Source organism: Ambystoma mexicanum, chromosome 6p (assembly GCF_040938575.1).
Source record: "Ambystoma mexicanum isolate Mex_15411 chromosome 6p, UKY_AmexF1_1, whole genome shotgun sequence".
Lineage (NCBI taxonomy): Eukaryota > Metazoa > Chordata > Amphibia > Caudata > Ambystomatidae > Ambystoma > Ambystoma mexicanum.
The window spans coordinates 357,588,568-357,608,634 of record NC_090935.1 but is presented as its reverse complement, the minus strand read 5'-3'; the positions used below and the strand labels follow the sequence as shown (position 1 = coordinate 357,608,634).

The 20,067-nt window shown below is 40.7% G+C and overlaps 1 protein-coding gene across 1 annotated transcript in view; it reads left to right on the top strand.

Moving 5' to 3' along the window:
* Window positions 1-19,700, top strand: part of LMBRD2 (LMBR1 domain containing 2) — a 1,998,085-nt gene extending 1,978,385 nt beyond the window's left edge. The window contains exon 18 of the mRNA XM_069627129.1: window positions 6,063-19,700. Within this exon, the coding sequence (XP_069483230.1) occupies window positions 6,063-6,129 (67 nt within the window). The 3' untranslated portion in view covers window positions 6,130-19,700. The remainder of the gene's footprint in view (window positions 1-6,062) is intronic.
* Window positions 19,701-20,067: the final 367 nt, after the last annotated feature.

The following is a 20,067-nucleotide window of genomic DNA, read 5'->3' as shown; positions in this document are numbered from 1 at the left end:
GGATGCTCACGGAATCTTCAGTGTGACAGGATGTGGCCCGTCTGGGCCAAGACGAACCCAGTGTTGACCTCTCCTCCTGGAAAAGTATGATGCAGGAGTTGGGGGCCTTATCGCATGTTGATACTGCCAGAGGGATAACTGTCCCTTTGAGCCAAGTGCAATAGCAAACGAATATACCCTAAGTCGATGCAAAATGTGAGCATGATGGTAGTGGAATGGGCTGGGGTGAGGGAGGGGGGAATTGGGGTGTGGTAGATACAGACGAAAGTGAATGGTCAGTGCTATGCAATGTAAGTAACGTCTGTAAGTTATGTTGTTGTTTAAAAATCAATAAAGAAAGTAAAAAAAAAAATATATATATATATATATATATATATACCTGTAGCCAATGCTTTTGGGCCCTGTTTTCAGGGCTGAACCCACAATGCATAAAAAAAAGAGAACAAATGTGTAAGAGTTGGCACATGTAATCTAAAAATAGAAGAGCTTTGTTGATACATGGTGGCACCAGAAATTGTTCAAAACATAAACAAGTCCATACCTGTGATCCTGTATGAAAATGTGGTATCTACAGAATATAATAGGAACAGGACCTGAAACATAATTGTCTAGTCTAACAAAACAATACCCATATGTATAATCAACAAAACGGTAATCGTACCTGACTGTTGTGAAAATATCTAAAAGGACAACACAACCACAATGTTTTTAGATCGAAAACAGGACGGCACCAGATCTCCTGTCCAGATCTCCTATCCCACTGGAAGTGGGCCATTTTGCATAGAGTGGTCCTTTCCCGGTTGCACCTGCGAGGTATTCTGAACTCTGTGACTGATTCCCTCAACAGGGAACTCCACTCCTACCACAAGTGTGGATCTTCTCCTCAGCGATTTCCTACTCTTGTTTCGAACATGGAGCATTCCAGACATAGACCTCTTTGCCACTAAGGACAACTCAAATGGCTTGCATTTGCAAGTAGATTAGCACAGCCAGCCAGCCTGGGGACGCCTTCATGTTTCCCTGGTCGGGAAAGTTCCTGTACACCTTTGCCCCAATCCCACTCATTCTGAGAGTTCTTCATTAAGTAAAACAGCAATGGTGCAGACTGATCCTTGTGGTCTAAGGTTGGCCGAGACAGTTTCGGTTCTTGGAACATCTGGCTCTTTCACAGTCTTCACCATCAAGCTCCCTCCGGTATTTAACCTGTTGTTTTTCACTGACTGTCTTAAAAAAAACCTTCTATTGCTTTTGGAAACTGTTGATTAGAGAATTCTTATTCAAAAGGTGCATTGGATCTTTTTTCTTGTTCTGGATTCCCACTGATCCCTTGCAAGAAAGAAACAGTGTGGGTTGACCTTGGGTATGTGTGTTTGTCCAGGGACAAGGGGACTGTCCTTCATTTCGAGCCGGCTTCATTCAATCCGATGGCCTCGACAGTGCTTTGCTAGGGTTTGGCCATATTGACATGCCCCAGAACTGCAGAAACATATTGGAGAATGCTTGTTCGCCTGCTACAGTCTCCTACTATAACCGTAAATGGAAACGCTTCATTGTGTGGTGTAGTGCTCAGTGTGGATGTTCTCCATTACCACCCCATCAAATTCTGCCATGGTTACTCCTTGGCACATTCCGGTGTGGCACACACCTCTCCAAAGTTCACCTGGCTGCAATATCTCGCTTCATGCATACTATACTCCAAGTATGCCATCATTGTTGTCTCATCGACTCATCAGAGTTTCTCAAGGGCCACTTCCAGACCTTTCTAACAGTACACACGCCACCTACTGCTTGGGAACTGAACATCGTGTCAATGAAACATGGTTTAGTCCCAGCGATGCAAAATATCCGAGCCAAAGCAATCCTAAGAATGTACAGCAGAGAATCTCATAAAACACATTGGCTGGCATAAATACAAGAGAATCGAGCAACGTTAAACTTTAATCTCTTCTTTAGTAGGAAAACGGACAATCCATAGCCTGCCACTTCAGTATGTGTTGCTTAATCATGCAGGCCCTTGGCGGTGTTATTCTTTATACAAAAATGTTAGGTTGGCAGTGCCTGGCCAGTTGCCAGAAGAATCCACCGAAATCGACACCTGTCAAGCACACTGTCCATAGTTGGTTTGGATTTAATCTGTGTTAGGGAGAATTCTCTGTAAATGCTAATTTCCCAAACCTAGTGAGTTCCCCAGCAGCCTTGCTGGATTTTTGGGGTTTAATTCTTTCTCCTGCTAAGAGTGAGACTCTTTTTCTCCCACTCTTAGGCATGATTTGAGAATGTCCTTTGACTTTGTAATGTGTTGTATGGGCTATGGGGTCTTTTACTCCATAGGGCTTCATGTGTTTTTGGTATATGTGTTACACAGCACCCTCAGTGCAGTAACACCAGGGTGTCTTAGTGACCCCCCAAACATAGACTCCATACCCTGGGACTGACTACTGTCTCCCAGGGCATGAAAAGTCACCATTGGCTTTACTAGTCTTAAATTGTGAACAGAACCAGTACAAACCATCATATTGTGGAAGTACTGGTAGGGGTAATTCGATTGCCCCTGGGTCTGTTTCCCAAGGGGGCACTGTCAAGTACCCCCTTGTCGAGTTTCTGGCTGGTGGCAGTGGATACAACGTGAAATATTCCACCGGAATATTTCCTATGGGATTTTCCCATTCATTTTAAACGCACCACTTTTTGGTGCAATGTTAAAGATACCGCCGGGTTAATTATTTAATATTCCCCGGTTGGGTCTTTTTACCAGGACTCGGTTTTAAAATGGCATTTGTGTTCGCCTCTGAAACTCTAACCCAAGTAGAGTCCTTTGTTCCACTTTTTGGCGGGCTTCTCCACAGAAGCCCTCCAAATGGTGCCACTCTGTCTGGGGTCAACAGGATGTGTGGGAGGGGGATAAGGCACCCTGGACTGAGTTGCCTTGGCAACTCAAGTCGCACTCTTGTGTGATTGGCCCCGTGGAGAGCCTCCCGGCTAACCACTTAGCATGTTTGAGTGACAGGCTGATGAATGGGGGTTTTGCTGCATAAAAGCAGGGCTTTGGGGACTGGAACTTCAGAAGTCACCACAGGACCTAAAGAATCCGAAGAGGGGAGAAGCTGAGCCATCTACAACGACGACAACACCGGTGGAGCCCTGCTGTACGAAACTCACCACTTTCCCGACGACAGAGAAGATCTTCTTCCAGGAGAGTCTTCTTCCCTTTGAGCTGGTGGGACCAACCAGTTCGCCTTTTTCACCTTCCTGGATCGTCTCGTGGTCGACTCACCCGTGCCAAGCACCCCGGCGGCCGGATAGCCACGCTTCTCCACTACCGCGAATAAAAGGGTAGTACCTTTTAACCGGGAAACTCTGTGGCTGGTTTCTTCCCTGGCAGTGCAACGACCTCCAGCTTTCCTCCACGTTCAGATCTTCTCTTCCCCTGGACGGAGCCCCGACTTGCACCCGCTGCCAGGAACAACTGCCCCCGCTGGAGCTTTCTCACCATTTCAGGTACTGTGTCCCGCCTGGTCTCCCTTGCAACAGACTGTCCAAGATGTCCCGTAAATCCTTGACTCTCTATCCTGGGGTGACCTCGGACCTGTTAACATTACCTTTCTAACTTGATCCAACCTCTTTTGACTTTTCTGCAAAGACTTTGAGTGCATTTCCACTGTGTGATCTTGGGCACATTCCGCCTTGCTCTCTCCAAGAGTGGGCCTGGCCTATGAACGTTTTGCTCTACAGTAGACCCTGCCTTTCTTGACTTGCTGTGGTTTCTTTAAAGTGTTGGTACTGTGTGATTTTCCTATTCTGCCTTTTCTCTCCCTTTCTAAACAAATTATTGGAGTGCCATCTATGGTTACGCGCTCACCTCTGTTTTGCTAAATAAGTGGTGTCTTAACCTAGACTTGTCAAATAATTAATTAGGGAGATGTATATATTTCTAATGACTGTGTTTGAACTTGCTTGACATATTGGTGCCGGTGTATTTTTACAAGTGTGTTTTTAAATAAATAATTATATACTTTCATACCAAAGCTCTGGCCAGTGTTTGCTTGTGCTACTGTATTTTTAGCCCTATTGTGTATACTCTATATACTGCCTAACTCTTCTTGAGAGAAGTCTGACTGCTCAGCCACAGCTACCAGGTAAATCTGGGTGGTGCAGACTGCTACCAATTGGGTTTACTGCTAACTCATGTAGACTTAAAGTTTTTGCAGTGGTCCCTAAGGGAACTGCGCAGGTTTCTGCCTAACAATCTGACACTACCCCAAAGATCATCCATTACATTCTCCTCGTCAAATGGACAGCCATACCTAGAGGCTCTGTTTCTTTAGCAGTAGGATAAGCCCACAATATAGCAACTTTATTTAGTGCATTGAAATAGGTGAAATGAGCTTTCTAATTGTTGTGCGGAGGAGGTACGTTGACCCTTCCTAGAATAATGGTCATGTATGAAACTAGCATGTCCGTTTTCTACAACCTCTTAGCATCATCAGGCAGAAATGTTGAACCTGTGTGTAAGGAGAATTGCAGAGCGGTGCGGTAGCCAGGGTTCCAAGGGAGACAGTTAAGCCAGTAGGTGCAAAGGAGGAATCCTGTGCTACTCCTGGGGGGGTTGTGAATCTTAATTGTGTCTTGATCACTGCATTAAACGTGAAGGAGAAATGTAATTGGCACAAGTACCCCTCCTTGCCTTAGTAAATGCTTCCTAATATAGACCCCTTGCCCTGGGGAGGGTGGCAGCAGGGAAGCCAACAAAGAACAGATGGCGTTGATGGCCGAAATCTGTATAAATATTCGAGAGAAAAAAACGAATGGGAGATTTGTTTGAAAATCGGCTGTACGAAAAGTACGTACAGCCGATAATTTTACTATAATGCCATCAGTTATTGCGGGGATTTTCCCTGCTCCTGATTAAAGAAAGTTTAAGAAAAGGAAAAAAAGGAGGACTCTGCAGCGCAGGTTCCCATGCACTTAAATTAAGGGAACCGGCGTTGCAGAGGGATGCAGGAGACGGCGGCACACAAGGGGGTGTGCTGCCAACAGGTAAGTAAGGGGGTGGGGTGGGGCGGGTTACCAGAAATGTTCGTGGGATTGAAAATTGAAGGTCATTTTCGTTCAAATGATTTTTGTTTTTTTCTCCCTCGAACATTTCTTATTCGATCTATTCCTGGACAACCTTGATGGCCAACTTGCTTCTTTCTTTTCAGCCACACTGACTACTTCTAAGTCTGGTACAGTCCTGCACTTCAGATTTTGATGGTGGCCTTGAGGCGTGTGCTGGGGAGGCCTGTGCAGAGGCAGAGTAGCTAAGTCTATCCCCTACTATAAGCAGGTGAGGCTGACTTACCGGCTCTGATAAAAGGCATGGCCCAAGAAATGACAGCCCTGTACCAAATCATGCATTTGGATGGCAAAAAGGTAGAGAGTAGCATATAGTGGATATTGCAGGCCCTAATGGGAATCATAAAATGGTTTCCTCATAAAACAACCTTAAACATGGTGACAAAGCTGTGAGACGATGCGCGTAGTGGACGTAAAACCACCAGCGAAATAAATTGGTTTAACTTGCATATGAAATGGGGAAATGTACGCTTGTGCATATGCGAGCATGGAGAAGAAGGGGTGTATATAAAATAGAACGCAATCACATTGCAAAAGCTGTTTGTTGAATAATTAAATGCTTGAGGGGAAGTTCATTTGAAACTTAGGGACATTCCTATATATGTTTTCAACTGTTTTCGAGTGGAATCGGTGGGGACAAAATCATTGATCACTGATTAATTTACTATTTGAGAGACACAGAGGTAGTAATATAATACAGGAAATAAGAATAACGGTGGATGTGAAGTTGCTTTTAGCAGTGAAATGAAAGAAGTGGGCTGACTACACGTGCTTGGGCGTCTGCCGTAACTTATGTAGTGAAGAGTAAATGAGCTAGTGCACCAAGAATCGGCCTTGAACTGCTGATCCTGATGGGACGATTCACATTTGTTGCTTTCATCTCACAATGTATACCTTCATTTTGGTACAAGCCTGTGCTAAACTGCGTTGTTCCGTCTTTTCTACAGGTATCCGCCTAGTGGAAGGTACTTGTCAATGTCCAATTCTCAAAGCAAAATATTTGACGATGTTTAAAGTTTTGGACAGTGTTAAAAAAAAAAATCGCTGGAGCTCTTCACCCACTTACTGTACAGTACATTGATTGCTTCAAACCCGGAACCGGAATGAACCTCCTTGGCAAGAACGAAATTCCAGTGAGCAAGGGAACCATCAACGCTATGTCTACCCATGCCTTTCTGCGGTCTATGAAACCAAGATCAATGCTGCTTTTGTCTTTGCATTGAGTTACAAATGTGGGATACACTATGATGAGATTCACAGAACATATCCTAATATAAAACTTGTATATTTGTAGTCGCCCTTTGAATTACATGGAGTCTACAAATATGCAGCCTTTGATTTAAAATAAAACATTTTAGGAAGAGTGTTATGCTTAAAATGATGTTGATCATGAATATTGGCCCTAAAAACACTAATAATTGTTAGAAATGTAAAATGCTGTAGCGTTTGCATAGTACAGTTGCAACCTAAATGGATCAGACTGCCATCTTCGAAGACCAGGCCTTTCATTCGGAGTTATGGGCATTGATGGGCGTTACTTCTGTTTGAATTTCGGAGTGAAATAATAAGAAGCGTCTGCCCAGTCGCCATATTTTGATGCAGCCATCAAAGAAGCTTGAACATAACTTTGGATGCTTTTGATGTTTTTGAAAGACTCACGTTGATATGTTCTCACTTAGACATATGTGCTTCTGCACGGAAAGGGAAACCTACAGTAGCCTCACAACGTATTAATTTACAAAACATGCATATGTATACGTATTATAAACCTTCACATGCTCGTATTTTATACATGTATTTATGTGCCTAAAGGTTACAAGACGGCTGTAGTCTTGTATCAGTAAAAAGGTCTGATTTAAATAGAATACCGCAAAATATCATTAAACTGGCCTTGAAGGAATAGAGCTAAACCAAGTCAAACTCAATCATACTGCTAGCATTTAAGAAAGGTAACCCCTTTTTATGACTTCCAGAGCTTTGTACTCTTGGATGTGGTGGAGGATAATTTTGTTTAGTTTTCAGGTTAGGTTTTATGCTCCTAGTCTGTCAGCGCGCTGATCTTTTTTAAAATTCCATTTGAGGAATGTGAGCCTAATAGATTGTGTAATTTTGCGGAAATTTCAAACATGTAATAGAACCTATGGCATTCAGGTGCATCTTATCAAAGTCAAAGTTTACACTAAATGACCATGTGCTAGTGTCTTGTCTTTGTGCTTTAATCTGTTTGTGTCTCCGCGAAGTAGTATGAGAATATGTTTGAAAGTAGTAATCATGACTTTCCTGTATTTCAATTGTTATGTCAATCGCTATTTCTGAAGTCCATTATACTTTTTGCTCCAGAATCATTGCACTTTTCTCTGACACGTTTTTAATAGGGCGAGCACATTATATTTATGAAGGAAAAAGATCTTTTTTAGCCCATGAGATCTTACTTTGCAGCGCAATATCATCTGCCCTCAAAATCTGCAAAACGTGTATTGCATCTTCATAGGTGTAGATATAAATTGTGTTTTTCAATAGGGAGCACTTCCTTTGCAAATGCAATAATATATGGCCTACCAAAGTCGCTTTCCATTCTGGGTTATTAGACGTTTTAGTGGGAACAACAGATCGCTGGGTCAATGCACTTGTTTTCGCATTAAAGTCAATGGCTCAAATAATGGTTTGTTGAATGTGCGGTAAATATAATAATTAACTTGGAACTTAGTATAACTACCATTTGTTTTCAGTATCACAATTTAACTCGCTATATAGTTTTCACCATTCAAATGGTCATTCTTATTATTCACATTGAAATGTTTTTTGCAGAGAAGGGGAATTTTCTTTTTTTAAAATTAAACCTCATTATAGCTAGAAACCTGTTTTTCCAAGATGCCTATCAATAACTAAGTATTTTTCCCTTTTAAGTTTTTGTATCTGGAGAATGTCTCTGCCTCGCCTTTATACCAGACTTCTCCTATATACACCACTTCTTGAATGTTCTCCAAAGGAGCAAAGGTGTGGATGTGTCAGAAGCATCTTTGAGCCAGCATAGTTAAGTGGGATGGTTTACAAATCCTATACCATTTTATCCAGTAGTCTTCAGGGGAGATACCTTTTAGCGAAAGACGTGGCTCTGCATAATTATGTTAAAATACTAACTAGCAATTTCTGTAAAGCATAAACACTTTACCACCTAATTTTATTGGTACTGTCAAAGCAAAGCACTGCTTGTATAAAATCCCAACTCAAGGAACATCTCATCTTGAGTTATACAATATCATTAATCTCCAAAAAATGGTATGGTCTGCAATTTTAGTAGGATTGCTTTCTTGCTCGCCAGTGACTGGCCATTGTTTCATTAAAATGTGGTTGCATTGTACGTCCTAGATTTGCATTTCCGGCTATTAAATTAACCATTGCTGTTATGCTCTAGGTTCCATTTTGAGTCTCTGGATCTATGCAAGCCCCTGGCCAGTCCTTTCCTGAGTTGATACTTGATGTGCAGCTATTCGGCCAATAAATGATTTCAGTCCATTTGCGATTTACATTTAAATCCAGTGTCCTCATTGAGGAGTCCATGTAGTGAGATGGGAAATGTAACCTTATTATTTGGAAAATAAATGTCCTCCTTGGTGTCAATACTTCCAGAATAGTGGCTAGTTTAATAGGCCTCTGAATGTGCCTCAATTGGCTTGAAAGCTTTTTTTGTGCAAACATAATTGCCCAAAACCCTTTCCCCCATTTGCTAATGAAAGGAGATCTATTCTCTGTAAATGCAGATTTTCGGCTGACTGTTTTCAGAAACAGCATACCGATCACGCAATGGTCTGAGCGGTTCATTAAAGGAAGTACCACACTGTATGGTTATTATGGCCATTCGCCTGTTCCAACTCTTTCTTAGCTGATCTTGTAGGATTGTTTACCTTTGGATTGACTATAATTTGTTGGTTTACTAAATCTGTCTTTGTTATTAATTGCCAAGGCTGTTGTCAGGCTGAAGTTTGTGCTAGCTTTCTAGTTTGTAACTTTTCTGTTCACAAACCGGGCGCTTTCTGCTTGTACTGCTGCAGTGCACATTATGTTTGCTAAGTGTTCTCACAACTCCTTAGTTTAATCAATGAAATTGTGATTTAGAATATGACTCCTAAGGGGGCTGTGTCTTGTTATGCAGTGATGTTTTGCACTCTTATTACAAGTTCATTACAATTTCAAGTACCTCGTTTTCTTTTTTCCATTTGTTTTTTGACGATGTGTTCTTTTCAGGTTCTCTGAAATGTAGCTACACCTCATCACGTATAATGTGCCTGGGTAAACTGGTGTATTTTGATTTCTAGTATTGTTTTGACTTTTATCCTATTTGGCAAACTTATGTTGCTTTCCCATGATCTTAAAATAAATTCCAATTTTACCACTGACAAATGAGGTATTTTCACTGACATAACATCCCCTCACCGTAAGTCTTCAAAACTGAGGTGCTGCTGCTGCTTAAAGACTTGACATTCACAATTATAGGAAATAATATAAACGTGGTTTAAAGAAATGAGCACTCAATAGCTCACTTGAAAACAGTATCAGTTATGGACAACATATATTCCAGGCTTATTTTGTTTTTTTTAGATATTGTAACTTTACAATGTTTAAAATCTCACATCTCTCAGTGGTGTATTGTGTATGCGTATTGTGAGGGGTCAGAAATGAGAGACGGACATAAAGTTGTAATTTTCTCAACATTTGCCATATTTATTAAAAATAAAAGTGGTTGTGGATAAAGACCTATATGACCCCATCCTACCATGAATGTCCCTAAGTAGCAAACTAAAACTAAAGAAAGTCGATCTTGTGTTCAAAATATATCTGATCCTCACACTAACACATAAAATCAAAGTGTGCAAAGAAAATGTGTCTGTTTCCAGTTCAACACAAATGTGCACTAGTTGAAAATTGTAACTCCAGTAAAGTAATCCTTGTACCCATGGTCGGACACCCTTCCCAGGATCAATTTAGGAAGACCTTTGAAAGAGTTCTGTTCCAACATAATTATATTTAGTTCAATGGAGTTGTCTCATTCATCCCACACATTTATCGAAGTGGCAAAACCAATGTCTCTTCCATGGAACACTGGTTCAAAACCAAAACAACTGTTTCTTTCACACGTATTCCTTTCAATATGTCAAAAATGGTTGCGCAGAAGGATGTAATAATCTTTACCATAGAATACCTTTTCGAAACCAAAGCAACTGTTTCTCACAAAGTGTTCCTTCCAAGATGACAAAATGATTACTCTGAAGGATGTAATAAGTATTTCTCATAGAATACACTTGTCAGAATGGCAAAGCAAGTCTCTCTTGTACAATCATTTGTCACAATGATAAAACAAATTACTTTACACTTTTTATGACCACAGAGTTTCCCTTCTTCAAAACAACTGCTCCTTTCCTTACTTGTCTGCCAGAAATGCTTCCAAGTTCACACAACGTGTTCCTTTCCTGGTTCACTCGCCTGCAATGAATGGTTTCACTTTTTACACAACTGTTAATGTTTCTTTGTTTGTGGCAATGTGGGTTCCAGGTTCTCCACAAACTGACATCTCATGTGAGGAGAATTGTGCCATTTCTGCCCTCCGTCTTTACTTCAATTTTTCTTGGCTGGTGGCAATGCAAGTTGTAGGTTTCCCCAAACTGTCGTCTCATGTGTGGGTAATTGTACCTTTTTAGCCCTTCAGCTTCACAAAATGTACCGGGGACCCCCCAACTCCTCCTGGTTGACACATCAGGTGAACGTGTGGCTGTAACGGAGCACTGTTACCGTGGCAATTGCCCCAGTTTTGCATAGTCTCTTGTGGTTCCTGTGTCGGTCTTCTTTTCCACGGCCAGTGGCACCACGACCATTCCGTAAGATCGCGTCCCGCCTTGCTGACGCTACCTTCTATCAGAGTCTCTATGCTACGGCATGCAACGCCTCCAGGCAGGCACCTGTGAGCATCTCTCTCCTCTAGCACGGCTCGTTCTGGTGGCTCTGTCACAGAGCTTGTCTCCCACTCTGCGACCTCTGTAACTTTCTGCTACCGTCTCCTCCTCTCCTGCCACTCTTTTGTGTATAGTAAAGTGCACCATTTTTAAATCTCCAGCACAGCTGATAGAGGTTAGAACAGCTCGTCACAGCTTTTGTTTTAAGGTTGTTCCTGTTCTACATTGACTCCTCTTAGTCTCAGTACCCATGGGTATTATGGGAATTAAGGTTGACAATGTTTTCACACTTTTCAAGGCTATATTGTTTCAATTGTTGGTTAGATTTCAGTTTGTAAAAACCAGAGGATGTTGTATGAATATTAGCAGTTACACCACTGGGCTCGACTTTACAATATGCCATCAGTGTTTCAGGGAGATTGGAAGGATCATGTGTAAATGGAGTTACCACTTTCCCCCAATATGTGTATCCCCTCTGGGCACTTCCCTCACAATACCACCCACAGGGTCAGGATCAGGTAACATCGGCCTTTTCCTGGACCTATGAGAGGAGGCAAATACCATGTTTTTAGTGATGATATCTAGCAGCATGTGACTAAATGGTACTGTTTACATTTATAGTTAATTATTTTTCTTCAAGTAAAACTCGTTGGGAGATGCTGTTTTCTCATTTCGTAGTTAACCAAATATGATGATGAACTTCTTTCAACTCTGGGTATTATTCCCAAGCTCAAGGAGGGTGGGCAGATCAGTGGCTACAGCAATTCTTATGAAATGGAGCATATAAACACTGATGTATCTGTGATTTTAATTCTTCCAGTGCAGAATTCTTACTAGTTGCAGGACTGAATGAGACTAAAGAGCTGTGATCTGCATCTGAATTCCAAACTTAGCAAATATTAAGTGGTGTCAAATTGATTCTTAATCGGTCTACGGCCAAGGACGTTCGTGTTCACAGCCTTTATTTTCTATGGAATAAAAAGGATGTTGACTTTCTTGTGCATGATCTATACATTAATGTGTAACTGTCATAAAAAGGTAATTAGTCCTGTCTGGTAAGCAGCTATAATTCTAGTACAGCTGATAAATGGCACCTTTACCACTTATAGAAAATAGACTGTAATAGATGCAACTAACAGTTTTCTAAACAGAAAACAAATCTAGGGCTTGGTATTGGCCATTTTGAAGGAATTTGACTGCCGTGAGCTGTGTTTTGTGATGTTCTCTCTGATGAATAGATGAAAAAACAGACTTTTATATAAAGAGTGGGTCAGCTTCTTAACGAAGGTCACCATTGATGTTAAAGACAATTAGCGAGAACCTGAGTTGTCCTAACAATCTGTGGGAGCTACAATAACGTGCCTGGGCCAACCATGGTGCAGGTGGGGGTCCCTCCTGGTCAACATGCCCTGCTTAGACCGCATAAATAGAAAGCCTCTTTCAGCAAGTAGAATGACATTGTAGCCCTAGCTGACTTGACTCGCCATTGATGGACTTCTTGTCTTGAACCCATACAGAATAACGTGTAGGCAGGAGCTAAAAGTAGCCATTTGGTATCAGGTATCACCTGGTAAGGATAAGGAGCTTACTTTTAGGATATCAAAAGCTAGTACGTAGCATGCCGAAAATCCAACTTGCACTTGAGATGCAAACTGTTTCCATTGTGGAAAGCCCATTATGCTTTAATTGACTTCTAAATCTGTCCAAATGTTTCTTTATGCATTCTGAAAAACACAAGAGTTCATGTTTGTTTGTATGCCACCAGTTAACCTGGGGAGCTGGGTTCCATGTAATAGTCGCCACGAAAATGGCTGTTTAAAAACAAATCACGGCAAAAAGGCTGTGTTGTGGCCCCTGCAATCCCCAGACGCATTGTGCCACACAAGGAAAACGGTACAGCCGCTCCTCTTGTGTAGTATAATGGAAAAACCTTTACCAGGTTACACCACAGCCTTTTTGCTGCGATTTCGTGTGAAAACGGCAATTTTTCGGCGACCATATTACTGGATACCGGGAGCTGTTTGTGTCGATCTAATCGGGTTCTTGTAGGCTACAAGCATCAGTTAAATAACTCCAGCATATCTTTCTCGCTGTTTTTTGATTAGATGCCAATCTGGAACCCCCGCATATTTTCCTTTTGAGGTCTACCACTATTCCAATTTATGTTCAGTTGCTTAACTTCCTCTTCATGTGTATTTTCAATGGAACTGTGTTTCCTAATGCATTTTTACCATTAACTCTGAATTGCCAAAACGTTTTAGTGCTCTGTAAAGGGGCATGCAGAATTGTAATGGGGATTAATTAAGCTGGTAGCTGTTATACATTGTAAGCTCCTTAAATATGAAGTCCCTGGGTAGCTTTGAAATGGGCGCTAGTGACCTCTCATTATGTAATTCCTTCCGTTTACTCCCCTCCACAACCTAGTAAGAATGTCAGTCGAACTCACCCCTTTGTAAGAAGCTCACTGCTTTCTGCCATATCTGATTTGTTATCTATTGTATGTTCTTTTGTGATCAAAAGATCATTGTTTCTCTCTCTATATATAAATAAATAAGGTGTGCATTGTACACAAGTGGGAGATGCAAATTGCAGGCCAGTCTGGCCGCATTAGCATGGAAGTGTTCAACACACAGTCCCTGCTGGCTCTGAATTGATGCTCTGTACTCTTGACGAGGCAAAAAAGACCAAGGTAAGACCAGTCTTTAGCTGATACGATTTGTGGTGTTTTTGTGTGGGTGACATTGGTGGACCTCCAACATTCTTGTTTACACTCATCAGTGATTGCACTGTAAACGTGTATATTGCTTATTAGTATCATCTTAATTTGCATTCTTTGATGATCTGATTATTCTTTAGTGTAAAACTGTAAGCTGGTCTTTTTGTGTCGGTGCCAGCATTTTGATTCTCATTGTGTGTTTGACGTCTACTAGTGGTTGTGACCGATTTACTTGGCCAGCAAAACCCTGCATTTGTAACGATATAAAATACAGATAAAGCAATCTACTCTCTCATAGATTTACACTGTACACGCTGCTTTGCTTATTCCACAAATGGTGGAATCATAACATGTTTGTTTAAAGGAAGCAGTATATATGTAAAAACGTGTTCTCATTACTGTCAAGTTGTGACCCAATAAGTGATCTAATTATTTGCATGTAATAAGAAAATAACATTGCTGTTCAACTGTAATAACATGTGACAGTTGAGTTGTGATACCGCACCCAATGTTCATGTCGGCTCGGCAACGAACATTTCAGCTGTTACTAAAACAATTAAATCCTCAGACAGTTCACATATAATAATGAATAATTTATGGGGTTCTGTTTTGGTGCCCTTGCTTCAGTTTATTACAGGAGAGTAGTCCACTATTTCCATGTTGCCACTTACTCTAAATCACAAAGTTTTAAATAGATCAATATTAAATTGCTTAAAATGTGTGTTTACGAGCTGAATCTTGTTTGGTGTAATCATATAGATTCTACATGTTGGCGAGAATTGGAGAAAACAAGCGAACATTTCTTGCACGAGATGAGGGCAAGATCCTGTTATGTAAAGGAAAAAATGCCCCCACCTTGAGTAAAATGTGTACTGCAAGTCACTTTCGTGTTCTGTGGCCCTGCCTGCTGCCAATTTATAGCCTTATAACGTATTGTAAGTGATACTTTATCCCCTACTTTATGCACTCTAGTTAGTCTGATTTCCTTGCTCTCTCCTTCCAACCTTGTTGGAACCCTGAGCTAAATTGCTGTCCTAGACAGAAACTATTGACATTTTAAAATGTGCCCTCATGCACGTTTCTCTGTGAAGCATATCCACCCCTCCTACTCCCTACCTTGCCAAGATCTGAATTCCAGTTTCACTACTGTCTGTAATTCTTTTCATCATCTATATGTGACCACTGCTGCACACTTTGATCTACGTGACCATTGTAAATGCAGATCCATTTAGCTCATAAGGCAGTCGCTTGTAATAGTGAAAAGTTGGACGCGGACCAACTGGCTCCTGTTTACTGTAAGAAAGGCCAAGGTCACCTACTTTGAGTGACCAAGAACCCTGTTGCATGACTGCTTGAGCATGCCTCTCTGAGTTTCGTTTTTTCCAGAAAAGGTTTGGTGGAGGACAAGGTAAGGACTTTAGGGGGTAATGGTTGGCCCATGATGACAAAGTAAACCAAGTGCAAATTGTGGTAAAAAGCCAAACCATTCACAATCGTGTTTTTTATAGTGTAACATAAAAAAACTACAGTAGATGCCTGGACCCCATAAGTACACAGTGTTATTTTCCAAAACATTTTCATGTTGTCTTTATCAACAATATATGAAACAAATGACCTCCTAGTCTTGCGTTAGGTCCAGTTAAATAAATGCATCTTTTTCTAAAATGCCCTTTACTATATTTGAGCACCTTGTCTGAGAAAGCTGTGCAGTGCCATCCATGATGTTACCACCATCTCCCCTGCCTGACGAAGGAGGTAGCATAGGTATGAAGTGGAAGTGTATATACCTCCTCTTTGCTTGAATCTTCCCTATTATCCACGCGCCTGGTAAGGTAAACTTTGAAATATGAGCTGCTGTCTGATCAGAAATTCGACCGAGTCGCAGAATCTTGCTTCCTCTGTCATCCCTTACCTTTCTCTGTAATTCTTTCAAGGCATTACACTGAACTTTCACTATTACCTACTTCATATTATTACACTTTTCCTAAGGGTCTCACTACTGGTACAAAGAAGCGCTTTGGTAACTTTCAGTTTGTCTCAGGCTAGTTGACACTCAATTAGCTGAAAACATAATATCCTGTTTAATAATACCTCCAATTCTAGAGTCTGCCTTTGTACAATTAAAGCATTGGGAAATTAAAGATGTTCCACAGCAAATACAATGTAAATCTCTGCAGATGATTATAGCATTAGAATACCTCATCTTTTTGCCAGCTAGCCAAGATACTTTCAACCGATTCATCAAACCATTCATCCTGCAGAATACTATCCGGGTTCCAATGTAAGTTAATACCTAATGAAAATTGCATGGCCATGAAACTTCCCTTATCCCAAGTCAAGTCTGTGGCCTGGACAAAGGAGTTTGGATACACTCACACTTAAGCTGAAATACCCAGACCATTGTGAATACCAGTCAACAACCCCACAACAGGGCGGCCCATGCTCCCTTGAGTAGTTGGATTAAGGAATAAGGAATATCCATCCAAAACAGGTTCCTTCATTAGCCAAGTCTCTTGCAAGACCACATTTTGGGATGCTTCAAGATTAAAATTGCCCTTCTGGGTTAGGTGGGAAAATCCTCTTGTATTCCACAAAGTAATACGGATATCCCTCTTGTCCTGAAAGTGGAGTTGTTAATCAACAAGGGCAGTTTGTGAGTGGAGCGCACTAGGGCAAGCCAGCCCTTGTTTTCTTCTTTATTGTCATTGGGACAGGGTTCCGCTATCTGAACCTGCCTCTTAACTGAGGCCTCCTCATAAAAAATCACATACATCTGAGCTGGTCTCCATTGATGATTATTCTCGACAGGACCACAACTCTTCAATGTGGGCCGCTGTAGAAAGTCATTTGGTTTCGACATCTCGGGCAAGTCGTACCCATAGAGTAGTAGTTGGTCAGGACCTACGAGTAATCTTTGGGCGACAAACATAGAATTGATGTGCAAAATCACATGATCCAATTAGTAATCGTTCACAAATCCCACCTGCTTGTGCCGTATGAACCAATTCTAGCCAGGGAATCAAAGTTCTTGAGTAGTTGCAAGACATTCGATCTATTGAGTATAACCGATTCCTTAACCATCCATAATGTTTCCAATAACAGCCGGCACAGGCCGGTCTCTTGATGGTTTGTTTAAGTAAGATGGTATATTTCTGGTGTTTTAGTATCTTGACCTTTATGGAATACAGCCAATATTCTTTCTTCTATTATGACAAAAGTCCCAGGATCAAACATAGATGGAATTTGAGAAGTTTATTTTCATCTTAACCCATGTTACTGATGGTATCTCTACATTTGTGGATTCAGGCATCTTGCCCACAGTGGGGTGACTGTTTTAAACCTGTCCGACTGTAGGCGATTGGTTAATGGATTCAACTGAGTTGTCTAATAAAGAGTTTAACAGTTCTCCATGAAAGCTTGTAGCAGGCAGAGCTGTCTGACCTGAATGACCATCTTCCCTTGAAGTCAATGGTTGCTGTGGGTTTTGCTGTAGTTGAACTGTATTTCCACGCTTCTTTTTCCTCATGGTTGACTTATTAGCAATCTGCTCTCCGGATGTTGAGATTCTTTTGGAGGTAAGATATCGTAGAAACCTTCGGGATTTACAACTGTTATAAATGCTATCCAGCTTTCTATTTTTAGACTTATTTTTCTTTAAAGCCATTGACGTTCTTTATCCTTTTTCTTTCTCTTATAGTAGATCGAGTAGTTTGCCAACTCCTCTTGAAGGTTCTCCATCTGTTTTTGTGAAGAGTCCTCTTTTCTCTGCTCCTGTATCGACGGCACTTGATTGAGGATACTGCTAGGAGCAGTGTTTATATTTTGAGCCAGTTTAGTATCACACTCGACTTGTTAAATCATTTGCTGGTTTGCTGGTTTTGAGACTCCCACTTCGTGGCCGTTGAGATGGTAGAGTTTAGGTCTACAGAAGGAGGAGAATATTGCGAGTCCAGTTTCTCTATAGGTGATTTACTTCTGCTGGTTCCTTTAGTAGCTGTTATATATCCCTCCAAAAAGGCCAATTGAGAGTTGGTGTGAATCATGGATCTTTGTTCATTTATATTAGTATTTATATTCTTGTATAATTTCGCCAATGAATTTAAAATGAAATGCAGGGCAGATATAGTTGTTGCCCCTAGTGGCAGGTTTCTACTTTGGTCTGGTATAGAGCAAGAAAAAAAAGGGAAGCTGAGGAGGATAGTGAATATTGGTTATCTTTTCCTGTGTGTTAAAGATAAGATTCAGAGATTGATCTATCAATGAGTCTTTATCCGGGGAAACAGCGTTATTACTTGCTGTTATTGTTATGGCAGCTTGGGGAGTGAGCTCCGCCTCACACTGGTTTATAATCTCGGTATCCAGTATCTCATTTGTTACATTTTGATCTACCCCTAAGCGTATAGAGGTGCTGAGTGCAGCCACTTGCTCCTCATTCAGTGTTGGCAACGAACAGTGTTATTTTGGTATAAGATGGCCCAGATTCAAGCAAGCGTTTGGGATGGACCCCAACTCCTCTGACCGAATTAGAGAGGGGTCCCGATGTATTATAGCCTCTGCGGCACCCTCATTTAATGAGGTAATGCCAGGTAATAAGCAGGGGAAACATGTTTTTACTTTGAAAGTCATTTGCCAAGGTCATGATGTAGGACAAAGCAAACTTACCAACTCGTGGGGCGACATCGTAGCTGGCTTACCTCTATTACACGTCACTTTTGCTGTCTTCAGTTGACTGCAGTAGAGTGCATTCTGTAGGCACTCTTGCATGCGCTGAAAGAGGCTTTTGAAGGGGTGTGTTGCTCCAAAACTCATCCTCCCTGACACAACTCCACAGAAAGGGGTCCCCAGTAGAGTGCACTGTGTACGCAACATAAATAGTCTATCAGTAACTTTGTGAACTCTTTATTGGTTCGAGATTTTTGTTTACCCAGTGTTCTTGAAACATGACAATACTTTGTCTGTGTCTAGCATCTTTGTTAGTTGCTTTCTTCCGATGCGGTTTTATACTCTTATCTACAGAGTGGTACATGCTAGAATGCATCCTAGTTTAAAGTAAGTGGAGAAAGAGAGCAGTATTTTGCACATTAGTCTCCATTCATCTGGTTATACCAAGATATTTAGAGGTAATTAATAGTTTTCTTATTGAAACTCTTTCTCTTCTGATTAAAAGGATACCAAAAAGTACATAAAACAGATTCCTCCAACTGTGACTTTGTTTTTAACGTTGTAAATGGTTCACAAATGTCAGAAAAAACATCATGTTGATTATTTACTCAGAAATAACTGTTTAGTCATTCAATTGTTTCCAAAATCATATGTCTGTATTGAACTATGTTTCTATAGATAAAATCAGTTAATTGAATGTGTATTTAATTCACTGTTTTCCGCTTTGAATGTTTGTATATAAATGCATTGAGATCTTGGATTGAAAGGAATATTGCTCGCAAGTATTGTAATTAAGTCTTTGATATCTTGGGACAATTTGTGCCTTTTGCTACAAACTTTTAAGCATCGAAAACTGTGCATGTTTCTTAATACAGTACGGCTACTATCGAATTGTGTAAATGCACTGTTTAAATGTACACTACTAAAGTCTTGATGCTCTGTAGACGGGCTTTGCCTATTATCGCCTTCCGAGTGAGGAGAAACAAAAGAAAACTGCTGGTTAATATTGTGTGCTATTTATTTTTTGTACATACTTGGTTTCAAAAAGCACACCCTTCTTATATATAATCAAAACTGCAAAGACTTAAACATTGAAACTGTTTTGTACTCCTATGATGCATAATCTGGTGAAAGTGATAATTGTTTTAATGTAAATATGGTTTCTGATACTTTCAAACTATATTGTGTTATGTGAAAATGCATACAGGTTGGTGTGTTTTCTCTCCAATAAATATAAAGTGAAGTAAACTATCTCAAAACATGACTTTGGGCCATCTTCACATATGCACATTTGCCAAAACACTGTCTGTAGAGTTAAAGGTGCATCTATTGAGAAAAAGCAAAATCGAGATATATATATGTGTATATATATATATATATATATATATATATATAATTATATGTATGGTTTGGTATGTTTCCTTACTCAGCTGATGCAACCTCTGGGTGCCCTTCCACTTCAACGACAGCTATCATTTTAACGAACGGAATGAGCATGGTTCTACGTGGTCACCTTCACCTTCCACCAATCGCAAACATTCGAATAATTTCAAGTTACTTCTTTACACCCCTGCTTCTCTTCCCTGTAGGGCACAGCGGTTCCAGTATCAGTGAACTGTTAATTAC